Here is a 21,031-nt window from a genome sequence, read left to right as displayed (position 1 = left end):
TACAGAGTCAGAAAACAATTATTTTATCTGCTTAGCTGTTGACATAATTAAGAGACTTTCAGTTGCTTGGACATTGGGCTACACTTGCTCATCCTGTTTGAGAGTTCATTAGGATGAATGTATCAGTCCTCTTTTCACTGGTTCAACGTTCTCCGTCCCTTTTCATTTATACGTTCGGCATTCGAAGTGCCAAATTGAAGCTAGCTTCTGAGCTGCCGTTTTTCTGCACATGCAGCTTCGAACCTTTCTGATTTCAGCTGTTCATTGATACTTCTTTCTCCGGATGCCGCATCAGATTAGAATTTCAGGATTTCAAAATCATTTTCCGGTCGGATTGTACTCGGGGGGTTGAAAAGGCGATGGGATGTTATGCATGCATCTGCTTTCTTTGCTCCTTTCTTGAAAACAGTCAAGTCGCACCATGTCATTTTTGGTGAGAGTTTAGCAATGAGGTATGGATGTACTTCTCAAAGTCATTCTGCTAACTTCTTCTGAAGATCTTGTCTAGTTTGTGCCTTGCCAAGGGACTGAAAAGGATCAACACTTCACTTTCAAGGAGGAATACAATAGTAACTCAGAAGAGTTGCTATGAGGGAATGCCGAGTGAAAAGTGGGTTTTTTTGGTGACGATTCAACCAAAAACATTGGGAATGAGCCTACGACAGGAGATCCATCGAGCCAATTTTGCGGTTCCCGCTTGTGCAGCATAACCGGGAATCCATCATCCTCATGGGTCTCGATTCACCCGATCTATGTGCGTGGTGAACCATACATAAACCACGGATTCCCTCACAAGGAGTGTTCCTTGTCACAAGAAAAGAAAAGAAGAGATATTCACAGGTTTAAATTCCAGCAAATCTGGATCATAACGATGCACGAGGAGTACTAGAAAAGAAACAAATTCCATTGCACTAAGTAGTTGCATAATAATGTTGTCATCTTCCGGGCTAAAATGTTACACGGCCATCTCAATGGAACATTACAAATCTGCTCAATCTTCACAGGACACACTATACACTTTTTGAGCTGGCTACAAGCCTTCTCTACTCTGTCTTTGAGAAGATTCCTGCACCAGATTTTACAATTCGAGCTTGCACTCTACGGAAAACCTATGAAACAAACAGCTGATATGCACCATAAACAAAACCTACAACAATCACATGTACTAAGAAAGGGCTTGCGCATGAGAGGGGATAGTGTTGGCAACCGAACTTTAAATGCCTGCCTGTTCACAGAGATCTAACAAGTTGAGGGTCTGCAGTACCAAGCAGAAACAGCAAACATCAGTTGCAACATATTGAAAAGGTTAATAGAAGGAAAGCCAGAATAAACACATTAGCCTAAAGTAAAATAAATATCACGCGGACTCGGAAGCACGTGTTTGTCCCAGTGTAGAGTTCATCATCTCAATTGTCTAAGCACACGGACACAACATAGCATTCCTAGCATAAAATGATGCTTAGAAGGTGCGATATGCATTTTGTCAATCACAAGGGCTTCTTTTGTTATGCAAAGTATACTTGTGAGGTTAAAGTACAACTACAAATTTCGGTACATGCGTAAAGTGTCGAACATGGATACTTTATCATTTAGAGAAGTTCAAGTATGTAACATATGTATTTTGATCATTCATGTACCATAGTCAAACTGAATTTCCTCGTACCTCTGGAACTGAGAGTTCAAGTCGAAACTTGGGACCATCATAATGATGCAAGACTGGCCTAAATGCATCTTCCTCCAAGGCTTTACAGAGTTTTCTGATACGGATTCTCACCTGGCTCAAGAGGAAAATGAATCAATCAGTTGAAAGCCTCCAGCAAAGGCACGCTCAGAGAATCATGTGTCCAAATTCATAAACCTAGATTTTACCTGGGCAGGGAACCTTGATTCCCCTCTACATTTTTTGTCTTCCCAAGCAGAAGGATCGATGTTAGAACCCCCAAAACTTGCAGCCTGCAAAGAACAATTTTGAGAAACAATTGTTCATAAAAATTGAAGATACAACAGCCAGAAAAATTGCGAAACCTAGATAATATCCGATCAATACGGCATTCTAACTTGCTCATATGAAAATGCAACTGGTTACAAATTTGAAAATTTAAGAAGTTCACAAGCCAAGCTACTATAATCAGCAAAATAATTTCAGCCAAACATAAATATTTTCCTGTAAATAGGGTAACATTTGTCAAGGGATCGTTTTCTCTCATGTGTAAGCAAGAAGGGAAAAGTGAAGGGTCCAAACAAAAATCAACCCTAATTACTTCAAGAATAAATCAAAATGTACGGTTGTCCATGAAGACTTGAAAGACGAAATTGAAAAATACTGTGACCTGAATTGCACTATTTAAGCATCATTGTGGGACAAACCAACAAAAAATAAACACAGTTAAATACAAACCTCAAAAATACCATACAACTGATGAGTAGTGTAGTTGTAGAGAAACAAAGGTAAGCCTGGTGTAATTGCCCGAACAGAGTCTCTATATCTAGGGGGCAAACCTACAAAATAAATGTGATTGTCAATGAGTAAGAACTAATTCTTGGAAATATCTGATCAGGAACAGCATACAATTATCTCAGAAAATTACGCTGATCATCTTCAAATACAAGTGCAACCACAATTAAAGCACCAATTGGTACCAGGTTTTTTTCAGGAAAAATTAGCCTACAAATCAACTTCCCAAACGCACCCCTTAAAACAAGCCTACAGATTAAAATGGCTCTGGATTAACGAGTATGTTCACCTTGTGTTTTACCATAGATATCAAATCAAACGTCTAAGTTCTTACAACCTATTGGTCCAAGTAATTCAAGGCCATGACTTAAGAAACAAACAAAACAGACAACTATGATTACCAAAAAGTTGTCGCTTTAAATCCTCCATCATTGTGTCATTGTTACAAACAAAAATGTAGCCACCAAGCACTTCATTCCTTGGGAGTGTCTCAGCTGCAGGCAAGGTCTTGAACCTTTTGTCATTCACACTCACACTGTGATTATCAATATTGTAACTGCTGCCATTGTTGTTGGCCTCTTTGTTCAGGTTGTTGACGCTATACTTCATACCAGCTATGTTTGACGCATTGTTGCCATTGCTCTTCTGATACATAGCATTCATATGGTACATACCATCCCCAAAGGAACTTTTGTTGGGGATTTTCGAGTTCCAATTCAACATGTTGAAGTTAAGGATTTCAAACTTGTTGTCTTCCTGAAAGACAATATTATCCTTCGGCCTTATCTCATCTGAGTCCTTTGAGAGATCGAGATTATTCCTTCGCTCACCCTTAGATCTGGTCTGTTCAGCTAGTTTAGAAGCAACCACTGACCATTTGTTATCCTCTGAAACTCTTGATCGTCCTCGAAGCTCGTCACCCAACTGCCAAAAGTTGTGCATGCTGTCCATACCTGCGAAACCTGATTAATTATGCATAGAATCCTTGTGAGTTTTACGAACACTCCCGACAAGGAAGGCTGTATCATATGCCTATAGAAATTAGTGCGTAACATCAAAGTTACATTCATCATAGGAGCCAAAACAATGGAGGAGAATCAGCAACACATTTCCGTTTGTTAGCCGGACTAGCTTTAGGGATTATATAAGAAGGGGGGATAAGAGAAGGATATGGTAGGAAACAGGATTAACTAAGAAGGGGAGATTATTTTACACTTGATGTGGTTGATAATTTGTATGGGTGGATAAAATTGGGGTGGATGATGAGAAAAGGTAATAAGTTACTTGCTTACTCTTCAAAACTCTTTTTCATACCCAAGTTTGTATGTGGGGAAGGATCATTGGATAATTGGGGAAGCGGGACTAACTATGATAGGGTTGGAATTGGCCATAATTAGTCCGGCTACAGAGGGACTATTTAGTCCCAAGAATTAAATAATCTAGGTGTGTGCCTACTAAACACTGGATTAGCTAGTTCTGAATTACTTAGTCCTGAATTAGCTAGTCCAGGAAAATAGTCTATCCAACCAATTAGTCCAGCTAACAGCTAACAGACAGGGCCATCTTATTGATCATTTTGTCCAGAAGAATAACAAGCAAAACTAAGTATGGAAATAGCATGCAAAAAGTAATCGTGCCATCATCGAAAGTTTCATGAGACTAGTCAGTCACTCAGTCTGGTCGGTTCTTTGAGCCTTGATGGTGGAGAACTTCATCAAGAAGTCTATGCTATCTATTTCGATGACCTGACCGTCTGGGAGCCAGGATTCCATTTTATTATCAATCAAATTCTCATCCACATTAACGTCTTCACCAAAAGAAATATCAAACTTGGTAAGAAGGATGGGAGAGAAGGGAAGGAGTTTCCCTCAATTATGTAGGCAACCAAGAAATACTAATTGCCAACCACAGAAATCTGGACAAGATTTACAAAGTACTATATTGGCAAAGTTACTGTCCCAACATAAAATAAGAGGAAATGCAAACAAAACCGAGAAACTTGGCAAACTTCCGCAAACTCCAGAATCAGATTATCTTGAATCTCTTCCACACAAAAATTTCAATGAAATGTTTTCAAGTGAGCGGGCAATTAAATGCTTGACTCCATTTGTCTAAGACTTTTATCAATGTTTTTTTACTTGTCATAACTTTTTTTTGAGCTTTTCAAATAGTAATTTTGGGTATTAATTATTCGTCTCGATGAAATGAATCAGAAAAAGTATAAAAATGTGAGTTGATGTTGAAAAAATTTATATAAGATGACGCCTTAGACGGAAAAAAATATTTTTTTCGTCTTTAGTAAACTTTTTTTGGATTTTTGTCATAAATTTGTATTTTTTAGGCTTCTCTAAGGGAGATAGATGATTAATTCAGAAAATATGACGCGAATCAAAAAAAAATTCAGAAAAGACAAACAAAACACACAAAATGAAATAGACAAAAAAGTTAAGGAGAATGGAGCCTTAAGTAAAAGTGACAATAGGGAGGGGGGGAAAATGAACAAAAAAAGAAACATCCAACATTCCTCAAGTTTCCATAGCAGTTCATTCAAAACTAATTAACCTTGCTCCAAATCCAGAGCCACTGTGGACTAACCAACTCGTTAAACATGTAACACAAACACGAATTGAGCTACTAGTACTCAACACAGATAATTTGAAATGTTTACGACCAGTAGAAAAAGTTAATGTGTGAAGAGAGCGTCAGCTTCGGTTAACCAAGAGAAAATTATAGTGCAAGTGGAACCCTAGATTTGGGAATCCAGAAGCAGAGAGAGAGAGCGTACCTGTCACTCCAACGCGAAACCCCGGAATATGCGGCACAGAGGGCGAGTATAGATTCCTCGGTATTTATAGGGTTTGAAGTTTTAAGAGTACCAAACAACCCTTCGTGTTTAAAATTTAAAAAGTGGTTTTCGCACTTATTCTTTTTCTTCTTTTTTTTCCCTCCTTAGATGATGAAAAATACATAAAAATTCGTCAAATAAAGTGGATGCATCAAAAATTACCTCCTACCTAACTTCGTTTATCAAAATAAATAAAGTATGTATTCGTCAAATAAAGGAATGCAAAAATCAAATTGCTTTACATAAAATTCTTCTAAACGGTGTGCTACATGCATAAAAATTTATCAAATAAAGTGGATGCATCGAATATTACCTTCTACCAAACTTCATTTATAAAAAATAAAATAAAATAAAAAAGGTGTGTATTCATCAAATAAAGTGACGTAATTGCTTTCATAAAATTCTTCTAAACAACGGACACGGGCTAAGCGTTTGATACAATCGATTTCTACATACTTTAGCACCCTTTTCAACTTGGATGGGGCTTCATTTTTCTGAGGGTAGTCAGAGCCGTATCGCGCTTACCACTGTATTTTGCTCTTCAACAAAGTATTTCACTAAACTTCATACTTCAAAATTTTAGGCTCCGGCTAAATAAAACTGCGAATTTACTACATGTCGCCAATTCATAAAAGGGAATTCAAAAATTTCCTTTTATAAATTGACTACATGTAGTAAATTCGCAATTGTATTTAGCAGTACCCAAATTTTAAAAGAGCGGAATCAACTAGCCATGTGTATGCCATCTTCTAAGTGGTAGGATCCCATCCAGTCTCTGGTGTCCAGTTTCATCCATTTTGTGGCCAAGATCTACTTTACAAAATGTCCATTTTGTGGCCAGTATCCACTTTACACAATCACATTGATATCAATGGCAGGCATTTTGCCACGTAATGGAGAGTCTGCAGTCCCAACGAGAAAACTGCTGCTGCCACCTGCTGCGGGAGAAACGGTGCCGTTTCTTTTCTTTGACGGAGTGCCTCCTTTTATTTGCTCAATCCCCGTTTGGCATAGGAAAAACACAATTCCAAGTTATTGATTTTGTTGGGCTCCTATCATGTCCCACAAATATGATTCAAATCACTCATTATTCGTAAAAAAAAATTAACGAGGTTTTGCAAAAAATTAGCTTAATTTGAAATCAGTAGGGATTTTTTTTTAAATTGTACACTCCTAAGAATTCTAAAAAAGTCTCTATCGAATCAAATTAAGCTAATTTTTTATAGGAACGCACGAAAAATATTTTCGAGAATAATCATCGGTTTGAATTATCTTTGTGAAACCCGAAATAGGCTCTACAAAATATTACTCCCTCCGTCCCTTTTTTAGAATCCAGTATTCCATTTTAGGCTGTCCCTTAATAAGTGTCTAGTTTGTAAAGTTAATGGATAAAAGTTGGTGCATTTTATTTTGCCCCTAAAAGTATGTTCCGTTTTGAAAAGTTAGTGTGTAATAATGATGTCCCCATAGAGAGTAAGTAGAGAAAGTTGAAATAAAAGTTGATGTAAAATGTGTAATGATGATGTCTTTCTAATAAGTTAAAATTACGAAATAGGATATTTAAAAAGGGACAAAGAGAGTAATAAATCATCTGTATGAAATTCAATGTTTTGCCTTACAAATTCTGAAAAATGACCTTTAAATATCATATTACGTTTTTTTTTTTTTTTCAGGAACCCATAAATGAGCATTTTTAAGAATAATGAATTATTTGAGTCATCTTTATAGGGAAAAAAAACCCCAAAAAATTAGTATATAATTTGGAATCAATAATTCTAGTGTCACACCCATTTTCACGCGCAAACACACATCCACACTCACGAAAAATGGGTGTTAGTGTGTGTATAGAGCCCATGGTGCCCACCACTCATGCGAGTGTGGGTGTGTGTTTGGGTGTGAAAAATGGGTGTTAGTATGTGTATAGAGCCCACCACTCATGTGAGTGTGGGTGTGTATTTGGGTATGAAAAATGGGTGTGACACTAGCACCATTGATCTGGAACTGTATTTTGTTGGCAGCCAGCCGCTTCCGTCCCGTTGGGACAGCTAGCTCCCCCATTACGTGGCAAAATGCTAGCCATTGATATCAATGTGATTGTGCAGAGTGGATCTTGGCCACAAAATTGATGAAACTGGATACCAAAACAGACACAGTATTGGGTTGCGATTTGGGTTTACATACACTTATCACTATTTTTGTCGGAAATTGGTTTTTACACTCTTTTTATTCAAATGCACTCTTCTTTTTTTAAATAGTGATGTATAATTACATAATTACCCTTTTCATGTGAAGGAAGAATTGTATGATGAAGGATAATTTTGTAATTCTATATGAATAACTACTAAAAATGAAGTACACTTTCTACTATGTTTGGATTGGTGTTTAAATTTTTTTTTGAAAAATAGTAGGAATAATCAGTAGAGAAAAATGTTGAAAGTAGAAAGAATTTAGAGGGAATCTAAGGAGAATTTTTTGAAAAATTCTTTTTAAATTGTAAAAAGAACAAGGCAATGAATTAATAATCTCTCTAAAGTAGCCGTTATCTCCATTGTTCCAAGCAGATGATATTTCTATGATGAAGCGGGAAAATTTTTCAATTGCCGAATGGATAACACGTGGTGCCCGCTCAACACATCTGAGCCGTCCAGTGCGTTTTTAGACGGCTCAGATTCGGAGAGAAAAAAAAAATAGAGAAAAAGTATTGGGGTGTTACAAAAGAGAAGATTTCAATCCGAACTATTAAAAGGTGTATTAAACGGTCCGAATATATCGAACAAGTAAAACGTAAAATATATCCACCCTGAACCGAAAATTTTCTCGATGAAGCGAGCTTGTGTTTCACAAAAAACCCCAAACACGCAAAGAAAAAGCCAAAACGGTAAGGTAGGCCATGGGTCCTCGTGTGTTTGTTTCCCGAAACGGAGACCAATACTTTAGGATAATTACCGGTTAATCACCTTTTATTGACCTTTCTATGATTTGTGCTTATGAATATGATTGCCTCGTGTAATTATTGGCGAGACAGGTTTGTACACTTGTGCTCATTGCAGTAGTAATTGACATTGAAATTGTTGCAAGCAATCACTTTATTTGAACTCATATTGGACTCGCCTCGTTGAGCGTGACAGAGAGGAATATTTCTCTTAGGTTGGATTTCCCACCGACAACACAAAATCATGGCTTTGTTTAGTTGGAAGTTTAGTTTAGTTTAATTTTGATAGTGAGTGGAGAGAGAAATAGAGTAATAATTAAATATATAGGTAATAATTGAAGAGAGATAAGAAAGTAATAATTTGAGAAATAGGATAATGATTGAAAAAAGAAATAAAGTAATGATTGAAAACTAAACTAAAATTAAAACTAAAAAATTAACCGAACAAAGCCACTGAAACTAGGGGAAGTTTGACCTATCATTTAAGCGGTTTAAAATGAATCAAAACCAACAGATGCTAGCTTGGACGCCCTAATAGAAGAAAATGTTAAATGTTTGTCTCTACAACTTAACCGATTCCATATCTCTTGTATAACTCAAATTATTTTAGGTGAGCTTGCGTGCATCTCCGTTAATCTCAATGGTCTATTTTCCAACCCACTCAGGTTTACTGTTGAGTTCTCGAAGGCACAGAAAAACTCCTAGAGGTGTCACGACAATCTTTGACCCTATTGCATCCCACAAGATGATGTAAAGAATTCAAAAACTTGGACTCTGTGTGATCGTTGAGATATTTATTTATTTATTTATTTATAACTGAGAAACAGCTTTACAGTTAAGCTACTAAATAGACATGATTGTGCAATTCAAACTTCGGAAAGAGCTAGTTACAACACATCAACCACAATCCCCCCTTAAATACCAGGGTGCTCATTCGGTGGTGAATCGAATCCCAGACCAATGGGATTACTCGAACGGGGACTGTGTTGCGCGGCTGCCAGCGCGGCCTTGCCGGCATCAATTTGATGATCGGAGACGTCCATTGCGTATAGGGTTGTAAACGAAGCGAATTAAGCCGAATCCTATTAAGTTCGGCTCGGGTTTGTGAAGGTATGAGTTCGGCTCGAGTTCGATTTGAGCCTGAACAACTTGGCTCGAGTTCGGCTTGTTAAAATTTTTCAAAGCTCAGTTGAGTTCGTTAAGGTACTAGTCTGGCTCGAGTTCGACTCAGATTGGATTCGAACTTGAACATCTTGGCCCGAGTTTGACTCGATAAACTCAAATAAATCGAGTCAAGCCGAATCTAAGCTCGTATTGAGCTTGTCAAGACTCAAGTTTGATTCGGCTCAGCTCATTAAACTCAAGCGAACCAAAACTCCCTCATTGATCGTATAGAATTTGAGAGAAAAATAAGTATTGAATTATATATACAACCTTAAAATTTTTTTACATTTACAAATAGACCCCTATTGAATTATTAATTAAATTTAAGTATAAGTTCGCGAACCTAACCGAGTCGAATACCGTTAGGCTCAGGTTTGGCTCATTTACGGAACGAGTCTAGAATTGAGGTTCAAGTTCAGTTCATTTAGCAGACGAATTGAATTCGAACGAGTTCTTACCGAACCGAGCCTTGAACAATTCGCGAATGGCTCAATTCATTTACAGCCCTAACTACGTAGAGCTCATCAAGTACTACAAGTGTCCCAAAAATCAACTCGATCAAATATCGTTAAGTGCCTCGTCGGAATATATATAACTTGAAAAAAATAGATTCAGTGGTTTTGATCCAGTATTTTGTATCCATTAGGATTCAAATTTTTTCAAGTTATATATATTTCGATGAGACACTTAACGATATTTGATCGAGTTGATTTTTGGTACACTTGCAGTACTCGACGAGCTCTACATAGTGGATGTCTCCGATCGTTGGACCGATGCCGGCAAAGCAGTGCAGCACGCTGTGCAACACGGGTTGCACAACACAGTCCCCTGGTCTGGATTACTCCCTAAATCTAGCACTCGCCTTTACCACTGAGACAACCCCAAGGTGTGTGAAAAAAGTACTACACACACAATGGTAGTGTAAAACACAACACACAACCAATCTATATCTGTTCATTGCTGTAATAAATGGTCAGGATTCGTTCAAATTGTTCCCCATAATCCTTAGAAGAGTTTTTTTAAAATCTAGACCGTTCAAATACATCTGGACGGTCAGAATTATGCACATAACCAACACAACGGTTGTGCAAATAACATTTTTGAGAACCTAATTTGCATCTCCAATCGGAACCAAAACTGTGGCTGCACTCAAGAAACTTCTTGAATTTTAAAACTTCAGTTGAGCAAATTCCCAAACTCTTTTTTTTTTTTAACTCTAATAAAATACTAGCAACTTTCCACAGTTCACTTACCCACCCATGGTATTTTGGAATTACAAAAACACCAAATCAAACGTTCGTCAATCAAGTTAGAATTTATTTCCAAATCTCGACAACAAATCTCTAGCAAGCTGATACAGTATACAACAAAGTCACATAACGTGCAGGCGTGTGCGATAATGCTAGCACGAGTGAAAGCGTTTATCAAAAACCTCCCGAATAACTAAAATTTGCGAGTGCGAAAATCGATAACGCTAGCGCAGAGCAAATGATTGAGAGCAAAAGTGACAGTCATTTAGAAGAATTATGTGACGGAGATATACATACACCCATGGAGGAAGCTATGGTACACAGGGTATACCGTATGCCTAAATTATGACAATTTGTGATTTTTCTTATGCCAATTTTTGGTTTTCTAATGCATATTTATGATTCTAGTTACGACTTGTACATTAAAATTTACCTGTTGAACAGGTCATTAGCAGGTTACCTATAATTAAAAAATATTATTATTATGTAACCATAATTATTCGTACTGAAATCCATAATACTTGTACCCTAACCAAATATATACGTACAATATCAAAAATTAAATAATGTTACCCACAAATGTTATAACAACACCATAAATTGGCATTATCTTATCACAATGAATCGTACCAATTTTTTTTGACTCGAATGATATTTCGTAACAAAATCAAAATATGTCGTACCAGAATCAACAATTATTATACCCAAACCAAAAATATTTGTAAAATACCACAAATTTTATACAATAACCACAATTATTATGACAACACCTAAAATTGTCATTTTCTTAACACAACGTGTCATATCAAAAGAAAACATATTTAAATACCACAAATTTTATAACAAACCATAATTGTTATGACAATACCATAAATTGACGTTTTCTTACCACAATGTGTCGTACCAAAGGAAATTAATTAAAATATTCCGTAATAACACATGTCTAAAATACCACAAATTCAGTAATATAACTAAATTTGTTATGACAACACCATAAATTGACGTTTTCATACCCACAACGTCTCGTATAAAAAAATTCAATCAGAATGTTCAATTAACGATAGTTATAATCAATAAAATATCATACCTCAAATTCAGTAATATAACCAAATTTGTTATGACAACACCATAAATTAATGTTTTCATACCCACAACGTTTCGTATAAAAAAAATTTAATTGAAATGCTCAGTTAACGATAGTTATTATTAGCAAAATACCATACCGCAAATTTAGTAATATAATCACATTTGTTATGACAACATCATAAATTGGCGTTTTCATATCCATAACGTGTCGTATAAAAAAATTCAATCGGAATGTTCAGTAAACGATAGTTATAATTGACAAAATACAATACCACTAATTATTTTCAATTCCCGCCACATTATTTTTTCAAATTTTAAAATTTCCACCATATTATCTTAATTTTCGATTCCCTCTACACTATTTTTTCAAATTCTTATTTGTCCCTACACAATACCTCAATAATTTAAACTAAAAATGAAGTTCTCGCACAAAATTTTCATCCAAGAAATTCACCAAAAAGTAAGTATTATACCCAAATTTTTGAATACAACTACAATTTCCTCTCAAAATATTAGTCTAAATCAAATTATTTTTCTACAAAATTTAATTCAAAAAATCAAAATTCCTTCGTGGAAAAATGAGAGGTCACGAAAAAAATAATTATCCAACTGTCTCAAATGCATACAATTTCAACACTAAAATGGAGTACAAAAAATAAGTGTGAATATCAAAAAATAGAGTGTGAAAATTACTCTCCTTTTTTTAATTGGTGAAATTAATTATATTAATACCCAATCTTATCAATATTCAGGGCGGTGCACTTAACAATTGGCACTATATACTTGACACATGGATCGGTGTCAAACCTTCACCCTATGCGTACCAATCCAAATTTAATGGTGGTCCTTGGAACTAGGTCGTGAAAGTAAAATCTAAATAATTTTGTAAATTTTTTGTCATTGTACTTTCTTTCAAAAAAAATTATTATAGTCGACATTTTGATTTACACCGATGACATAGGCTATAATATTGATCTACAAGTGTAGGCCCAGCACTAGGATGGAGGCATTTGAAGCCTCTGTCTTCTCAAATTTTCAGCCTGAAAATAAAGCCCTTACATACAAGAAAATATTATATAATTAATAGCATTTAGAATTACAAATTCTCAATTATGTACCATAGTGATAAGGTGTTAGAGTTTGGAGATTTATCTAAAAGATCAGGGGTTCAAGTCTTAAACCCTTCGTTCCTTTTTTTTTTATAAAGAATGTTGTTATTTTTTAGAATAAATCACATAGTTAGTCCTTGAAGTTTCATACTTCAACAAATCTCGTCGTTCAATTTCAATACAACATTAAAATATAATAATGCACCATCTGAGCCCCACGTAAGGCGTTTTTTTTATTATCAAAATCGTCTATCTTTTACATAATATTAATTAAGTCATTTGTACCAAGAATGAAGTTGATGGCTTATAGCTAGACACTTAATTGGATGGAAAATATCATTCTATTATTCAATTTGCGTGCCGATGATGGAGCTTTCTAAACTTGATAGAGATAAAAAATTACGTAGGTGACTTAATCAACAAACATGAAAAAATTCAACGGATTTGATCGTCATTATTGTGTCACAGTCGCATGGCCACATTACATTCAACTACAATAGAGGACTAGGTTTCATACCAAATATAAATTGACTGAACAATCTAAATGTCGTTAGTGAGTGTATTTTTAAAATGATCGATCAGGACTGTTAGGATGTTAAGTTATACAATATTTAATTTGTGATATTTTAGACATGTATCTTGTTTGGGTATAATAATTATTGATTGTGCAACGATATATTTTGATCTTGTATCTAATATCTTTTGATCGATTTCTTTTGGTACGACACATTGTGGTAAGAAAGTGTCAAATTTTTGTGTTGTCATAATAATTGTGGTTATGTTGTATAATTTGTAGTATTTTACACATGAGGGAGAGGGAGAGAAAGTCAAAGAAGAGAGAACAACCTGTTACCTGCTAAGCCCTTTTTTTATTTTATTAATTGATTTAAGAAATGGGTGGTCTGGATTATTTACTTTGAAATCCAAGGGTTTAAAATCATGATGCGTACGGTACACCCCCGAATAAAGGGTGTGTACCATAGGACTACCCTACACCCATAGTGCAAGTACAGAGAAAAAATATCAGTCATTTTGAAGGATTATGTGACGGAGATATACATACACCCTCATCCACAAATAAGAATTATGTGTACACACGTATGGAGTATATAAGTAGAGTTGTGAGGAGGAATCAGGCGCATACCAAATCGCCCGGCGCTGGAAATCAGACTCGAAGAGAACTGGCCGCCGGAAACAATGGCGGGTGTTCCCTCCCTCGGTGAAGAAATTTGTCCTGTAAATCGCATGGGTTTGATCCAGTGTGACCAAATTTATTTTCACAAAATTAAATTCACTCCGATCATCTCCGATTGTGTGGAAATCGTTGTTGGATTAACATGATCTTTGATGCAGTATAACTTCTTGACAATTTCTACAACTTGAAAAATTCCGATCAAGAAATAAACACAGCATGAGTTCACAATTTACCGATTACTCGCTGCACTTCAGCAATGGAAGCTTCAGATACGCGCGACGTCGTTTTACAGGACCTTGCGAAGCCTCGACAATAGAATGGTTTTGATCCGGTAAGGCCAAATCTATTTTCATAAAAATAAATTCGCACAAATCCTCTTCGATTGAGTACTAAACATGATCAGATTAACATGATTTTTAACAGGTTTTATATTATTGACAATAGCTACAACTTGAACAGACTCGATCGAAAACTAAACCCTAAATGAGTTCACAATTTGCCAATTACTTGTTGCAAATACACTTCTCATGTTCCACATGCGAAGTCCTAATGAAATTAGAGCGACACCGTTTTGACGGACCTCCGGGGTTGAAGACGCGAGGTATTGATGAGACCCCGCCCCCTTCTTTTAAGTCTGCCCGGAATAAAAACGAAAGAACAAATTGCATCGACAAATCTCTCTCTCCTCTCTCCGTTGGATCTTGTGAACCACTTAAAATGAACCAATCATACAAGAGCTGATAGAACTTAAGAAATTTTCGATCACATTTTTTGTTTGTTGTGGACGAATTTTGAAGGTCACAACACGTCCAAACTCCGTGTGGTATAATCCCATAAGTCGAACTGATGAAAGGAAACGGGCTCAATGAGTTTCTGATCACATTTTTAGTTTGTTGTGTACGAATAACCCCATAGGTCGAATCGTTAAAAGGAAACGGGCTCAATGGGCAAATGAACCGAGCTGTTTTCAAGAGTTTGAGGCTCAATTCGTCAAGTGCTCGTATCAGATTGAGTTCAAACTCAAGTTTTAAGCTCGTGTAGTAAACGAGTTAAATTCAACACTCTAAAATTCAATTTGTTTATAGAGATCGTTTAATAAATGAATTAGATTTGGACGTAAACGAGCTGAGCCCAACTCAGGATTTCGAGTTTTAAGCTAAATAAACAAGGTCTCGTTTAGCATACCAAAATAAGCCCTAGTTTTTTTTCCGTTTTATTTTTATTCGAATTTTTTTCAAATTTATTAGTTTTGCGTCAAAAAATTGTGGATTGTAGGTTCATCTCGATGGCCGATTATTTCGCTGACATAAATCAATAATCTATAAAAAATTGACACAAAATTTACAAATACAAAAAAAAAAAATTGAATAAGAACAAAAGGGCAAAAAAAAAAAAAACCAGATTTATTTTGGAAAACTAGGCCTAAGCCGGAGTACTTCAAAGGCTCTATTCCACTCGACTCGTCTAGGGCCGGAGTCGCCGGTTCGGTCATTTGCTTTCGTCCCAAATTCCAATTTCGACACGTCTCCCTCGCTTAAACCCTAATAAAATCTGCTCCTCAAATAGACCTCAGTATCTGATCAGAACAACACACCTCGGTACCGGAAAATTTTCCAACAGCTCGTTCGTCGACATGGAAATGCCAAGCGACTTCGAGCGCGCCCTCATGTTCGAACACATCCGCAAGGCCGCCGAAGCCACCTACGCCAAGAATCCCCTCGATACCGAAGTTCGTACGCCGATCTTTTCACACAATGCGTGCATAATTTATCACCATTTCTTGTCGATCTCTTTTGAATGCTCTTTTGTTTTGTTCCTTGGATTTGGCTTGGCCCGTTTTTATTTTGTACGTTTTCGGTATTTAATTTTTGCAGAATCTGATTGGTTGGGGAAGTGCGTTGATTGAATTGTCACAGTTTGAGAAGGTTGAAGATGCAAAAAAGATGACTAGAGGTATCATATCTTCCTCAGTTTTGACGTACACATGTACCATTTACGTAATAGTATCTGTGGTCAACCTAAGACTTAAGCCACTTAGGGTTTGCTCCCTCCTAAGGTCTCCTGTTCGATTCATCTTACCGGAAACTCTTGGGCAGAATTAGTCCGAGGTGTACGCAAGCTGTCAACACCATGCATTACCCAAAAAAAATAGTAGTATCTGTGGTTGATGTGGTCGATAGGGTTTAGGGTTTTAGGATTTTGGGTTTGGTTTCGATTTTGGGTTAGAAGTAATATTGGAATCCTGACCGGAAAAAAAAAGTCTGTAATTTCATGGGCAAATGCTTAGTTTGTCTTTTAGAAGTTGTGTTAATATTAATTTGCCTCGGTTGTTAATGGCAATAGAGATTGCAACATAGTTATTTTTGGTTAAAAGTTGAACTACGATTTTGGTCTTTTCTAGACTGTTTCTTACCTACCCAAAAAAAATGACTAAGGTATCAATCTCCCTAAGTTTTTGTGCATACACGCAACATTTATGTAGGAGTATATGCGTTCGGATGTGTTTCATAGGGTTTAGGATTTTAGGGTTCTGGGTTTATTTTCAGTTTCGGGGCTGAAGTATCATTGGAATCCTAACTAATGCTAATGGCAATTGAAATTGATAATGGCAATCGGAATTGTTAATTATTATTTTAGGTGAAAAGCTGAAGTATGATTTGAACTTATTGAGACTGTTTCTTACCTACCCTAAAAGGAGATAACAAGCGCTGTGAGAAAGGGATAGAAATAGAGGATTGTGGATTCTCTATTTCGGGTGAGATGTAACGAGAAAGAAAATAAACCAATAAAACTCTTATGGTTTGTCCATTTCTCATCGTTTCGCACCTCTTTTATTAGTTCTTCAAATAAGTTATGGGATTTTCCTTTCTTCTCTTTCCCCACCATTTCTCACAATCCGAACGGGCTGTAACTTAACTGGAGGATTGAAGGTTTTGAGGACTTTATATTTTGGTGGTTTTATGACCTGGTTGTTCCATTGGGTTTAGGGTTTTAGGATTCTGGGTTTAATTTCAGTTTCTGGGCAGAAGTAATACTGGAATCCTGATCGAAAAGAAAAAGAAAGCCTGTGTATTTACGTGCATATGGCTAATTTTTCTTAATGCAGTTATTTTAAGAGTAAATTGCTATAATTGTTAGCGCCAACTGAGATTGTAACATTGTAATGTTTGGTTAAATGTTGAACTATGATTTTGGTGTATTGAGACTGCTTACCTATGCGAAGAAGGAGAGACTAACTTAATGGGAGGATTTAAGGTTTTGAAAATTTATATTTTGTGGTTGTGTAGATGGAATTTCAAAGCTGGAGGAGGCTTTGATGGTTGATCCAAATAAGCACCAAGCTCTCTTTTCCTTAGGAAATGCTCATACTTCTATAGCATTTATGACACCTGATCAAGATGAGGCTAGGGTTTACTTTGACAAGGCATCCCAGTACTTTCAGCAAGCTGTTGATGAGGTAAATTTTAGCAACTTAATCCAAACATTTATGTTCCTGTTACATGTGTTTAAATAGGAGAAGTGTAATGCTGCAAACTGGACTTATTGAGCAAGCAATTACAGATACATATATAGTCGCGCTGTGTTTCGTTATTGACTTCTCTCTAGCTACCTTCTAGTCTCCACCGCCTTTCCACCACCACCCAAACCACCTTATTACACCTAATGCCACATTGTCTACCAAAGCCTCTAGCTATGACCTCGCTCTCTCTCGCTGCCCATGATTGTGGAATCTCAAACCTGATCTGTAGCCTCTTTATCCCCAATTTTCTCTTTCCCACCTTTTCATCTCCAAAAGTGATTGCACTCAAAATACTGAAAACCAAACAGGAATATTTTGGTTAGCCGACGAATGAGGCCAATCGTACCATGGATGACGGATATGTGGATGAAGAGAAAAGTGAGAGTGGAGAGAGAAAGAGTGGGGATGGTAGAGAGAAATGAAGTTAAAAGAAGAGACAATGACGTCAGTAACTGGGTTTAAAGGGGGCAATTTTGTCCTTGTGGTGTAAGTTGCAATGTTCCATATTTTCTATTTATGGCATTAGGGTCTCCTGCTTAAATTAGTGGGAGTCGTCACCTATATTGTACAAAGTTGTTAACTGCTAATTATCTTTGTCTGGTTGTCATAGTTTTGGAGACTTAATGGGAAGTATGTATTGTAGGATCCAGAGAATGAGCTTTATCTCAAATCCTTAGAAGTTTCTGACAAGGTACAATCTTACTATCATTGACCCAGGTTCTTCAAAAACAGGCTTGGCTTTGTCTTGTTTGAGTTAACTGTGTAGCAAATCCAATCGGTCATTATGATTTTCTTATTTCAATATTTATTGACGAGGTTATATCTTCAATTTTCCTAGGCACCTGGCCTGCACTTGGAGTTTCATAAGCAGGGTTTTGGTCAACAGGCTATGGGAGCTGGTCCTTCGACTTCCTCCTCTGCAAAGGTGATTACTGTTGGCCTTGAGCCCTCATCATGTTTTCTGTGGTTCTACCATTTGACTGTTTGAGTGACCAAAGTTCCTCTTCCCACGGTTGGAACATTAACAACCACGCAAGCTAAGCTTTCTGAAGTAGAAATAGGAATTTCTATCTTGGAAGAACCTAAATGTTTGTGTGTTGGGGTGTGTGTGCGTGGGTGTCTGCTTTTGGTGAATAAAGTATCATTCCACGAAAGAAGCTTATAAAGAGAGACAGCGTGGGAACAAACCCAGTAGCACAACCAGCAAAATTAGACCATCATCCTAACTAAGCACAACAAACCAAAAGGCAAGGTACACCAGTTCCTTCTTTGAGTCAGAAATCTAGGAAAGAAATTCCAGGCAAGGCATACTTGCCGATTTTGATTGGAATTCACCATAGCATCCCATCAACAATGGTTAACTTCACTTTTATCCCTTACAATACTCATCTTATATATGTCATCCCTCTACCATGTAATTCTTTTACTATTTAGTCAAATTGATAATCTCCCAGTTACTTTCATGGACAGAAATCCTCTCACGTGAGTTGCAGTGACCTTTTGCCCGCCAAACATTTTCCATTTTTAGTTTCCAAATGCTCAGTTCCCCGTTCTTTATACAAATCTAGGTGTTTCTTTGTGCACCTCACAATCCTATGAATCTCCATGACTGGAGTCTTCTGTTGTCCCCCCCTCAGAACTCCATAACCAAATGCTGAACTCTTGCCACCACGAACTGCTCTGGACCACCACCACAAAGTCTTGCCATTTCATCCCTTCCCACTTTCCTTCCCCCCTTTCTCTCTTCCGAAACCTCACCCTGATCTGTGTTAAGCGACGAGGTCTCCTCCTCAACACTCTTATCACTACTTGAAACCCAGAACCCGAGTTTTGAAAATCTCCAAAAGTTCAAGAGTTGGAATTGGACTTATTTGTGAGATATGTCGATGTCTTACAAGAATCTATACCTTTCTTATGGTTTGCATTGGAATTGAATGTTGATATGCCTAATCAAGGAATTAAAAAGGGGAAAAAGTAAGTTTTTTTTTATAAATGGATCGGGTTGAAGGCGGTGGGGATAATTGTTGTCATGCTAATTCTTTTTGTCAAGAGTTGAATTCACTTCCAAGACCAGCAACGTCATAGCAGTACGGTGGTTGGTGGGGGATCGAGAGGTGCGTATGGGCTAGGAGACGACGGGGAAGGCAGCGACATTGAGAGGCATTGGTGGCGGCTGATGATGGTGGTGGATAGAGGAGCAAGTGTTGGCACTCGATTGTGCCGGTGGCGGTGGTGTGGCCAGCGGGCGGTGACCAAACTTTTTTTCTGTCCGACATCATGTATGAGTACGCCATACGATATGCTTATGAGTTATGGGTGATGGATCAGTTTTCCATGGTAAATTCTAGTAAAAAAAAGAAGCTTTCCTCTGGTAAATGTCTTTTTTCCCCAAGAGAAATGGTTGTGCACTGGCTCGTGCAGCGCTCACAGATGTTTGCTATCCACAAGTTTGACGCCTTAATCAATTTGACTGAGTAGTGATAAATTGGATAGTTTAGGGTCTCAGAACACCATATTTATAGTTAAGGGACAAAGTAGAAAAACTTTGAGAAGTTCAAGGGATAAAAAAGGCTTTAACCCCATTAACAAACTCCATCTTTAATATATTGTTCAATCACCTTCCCCACAGCTTCAGGGGCCTCAGCACATTCTGCATTCTGAGAATTGATTCCAAATGGGTAATGAAGGGGGGAATTTTGCATGGATTTGGTGTAGTTGGTCCCATCTTTCTAGTAAATGCAAGATGTAATAGAGTATTGGCTCTATTTCCGCAATGACACATTACCTGTATAATTAACTACATGGTTGATAACAAAGGCTTCTAGCTTTCATTGTTATGCAATCTAGTTGGACTTGTCCAAACAAAATTTTTACCACCTCATTCAAAATAGGTGAATGTTTGCGTGGATCCACATTTGTTTTCACTTTTCAGTTATTTTCTGCATCACATCTGATGTTGTGCTTTTACTGTTGGACAACTCTCTCATTTCTCCTATTCTTTTCTTTCCAGACTGTGAAGAAGAAGAACTCTGATCTTAAGTACGACATATTTGGATGGGTAATCCTTGCAGGCTGCATTGTTGCGTGGTTAGGGTTGGCAAAATCTAATGTTCCTCCGCCACCTCCTAGATAAGTCGAGCTTTTGGCTCATGTATCAACTATGGAGTATTTTTGGGAAGTACATTCATCACAACCGACCCCAATTGATTGGGATTTAAGGCTCGGTTTGGTTTGGTTTGGTTTGGTTACGTTCATCACAGTGCTTTTTTTCCTGTTCCGTTGAACATATCTGTGCCCTTAGGGAGTTAAATTGTTGGACCAGGACTTATGTTTTTCGCCATACGTAGACTGGTTTAAGGAGGAGAATTATTGCTTATATGCTGCTACCTAGATTTTTTCAGAGTTATCGCTTGTATTTTCGAAGGTCTGTAGCTGCAATTTCTGAAATATAAAGCCCCACAGTTCAGTTTTTTAA

The 21,031-nt window shown here is 37.0% G+C and overlaps 2 protein-coding genes across 4 annotated transcripts; one reads left to right on the top strand and one right to left on the bottom strand.

Moving 5' to 3' along the window:
- Positions 1-883: 883 nt before the first annotated feature.
- LOC131336526 (B2 protein-like) lies at positions 884-5,332 on the bottom strand. Of its 2 annotated transcripts, none has more exons than XM_058372403.1 (6): positions 5,241-5,332; positions 2,857-3,417; positions 2,399-2,499; positions 1,870-1,953; positions 1,664-1,774; positions 884-1,255 (listed from the first exon to the last, which is right to left on the bottom strand). In XM_058372403.1, exons 2-6 carry the CDS (start codon positions 3,404-3,406, stop codon positions 1,214-1,216), a joined length of 888 nt encoding a protein of 295 aa, XP_058228386.1. In that variant the 5' UTR covers positions 3,407-3,417; positions 5,241-5,332; the 3' UTR covers positions 884-1,213. The 2 variants fall into 2 exon arrangements, with proteins under 2 accessions (XP_058228386.1, XP_058228385.1); XM_058372402.1 differs by having other exon boundaries at positions 5,248-5,326.
- Positions 5,333-15,475: 10,143 nt separating this feature from the next.
- LOC131298051 (mitochondrial import receptor subunit TOM20-like) lies at positions 15,476-21,031 on the top strand. 2 transcript variants are annotated; one of them, XM_058323326.1, is made up of 6 exons: positions 15,476-15,765; positions 15,911-15,989; positions 17,324-17,493; positions 18,200-18,247; positions 18,395-18,481; positions 20,567-21,031. In XM_058323326.1, exons 1-6 carry the CDS (start codon positions 15,670-15,672, stop codon positions 20,687-20,689), a joined length of 603 nt encoding a protein of 200 aa, XP_058179309.1. In that variant the 5' UTR covers positions 15,476-15,669; the 3' UTR covers positions 20,690-21,031. The 2 variants fall into 2 exon arrangements, with proteins under 2 accessions (XP_058179309.1, XP_058179310.1); XM_058323327.1 differs by having other exon boundaries at positions 15,497-15,765; positions 18,395-18,490; positions 20,579-21,031.

The sequence above is a fragment of the Rhododendron vialii genome, chromosome 8a (assembly GCF_030253575.1).
Source record: "Rhododendron vialii isolate Sample 1 chromosome 8a, ASM3025357v1".
Lineage (NCBI taxonomy): Eukaryota > Viridiplantae > Streptophyta > Magnoliopsida > Ericales > Ericaceae > Rhododendron > Rhododendron vialii.
The sequence above is the reverse complement of the archived record's forward strand: the minus strand, read 5'-3'. Positions and strand labels throughout refer to the sequence as shown.

Excerpts from the sequence above, each read along its gene's own strand:
- LOC131336526 (XM_058372403.1), bottom strand. The coding sequence starts at position 3,406 with ATGGACAGCATGCACAACTTTTGGCAGTTGGGTGACGAGCTTCGAGGA. Across the intron at positions 2,500-2,856 it reads TTTAAAGCGACAACTTTTTG|GTTTGCCCCCTAGATATAGA; the intron begins GTAATCATAGTT and ends TTTATTTTGTAG. Across the intron at positions 1,775-1,869 it reads AATCAAGGTTCCCTGCCCAG|GTGAGAATCCGTATCAGAAA; the intron begins GTAAAATCTAGG and ends CTCTTGAGCCAG.
- LOC131298051 (XM_058323326.1), top strand. The coding sequence starts at position 15,670 with ATGGAAATGCCAAGCGACTTCGAGCGCGCCCTCATGTTCGAACACATC. Across the intron at positions 15,990-17,323 it reads TGCAAAAAAGATGACTAGAG|ATGGAATTTCAAAGCTGGAG; the intron begins GTATCATATCTT and ends GTGGTTGTGTAG. Across the intron at positions 18,248-18,394 it reads CCTTAGAAGTTTCTGACAAG|GCACCTGGCCTGCACTTGGA; the intron begins GTACAATCTTAC and ends CAATTTTCCTAG.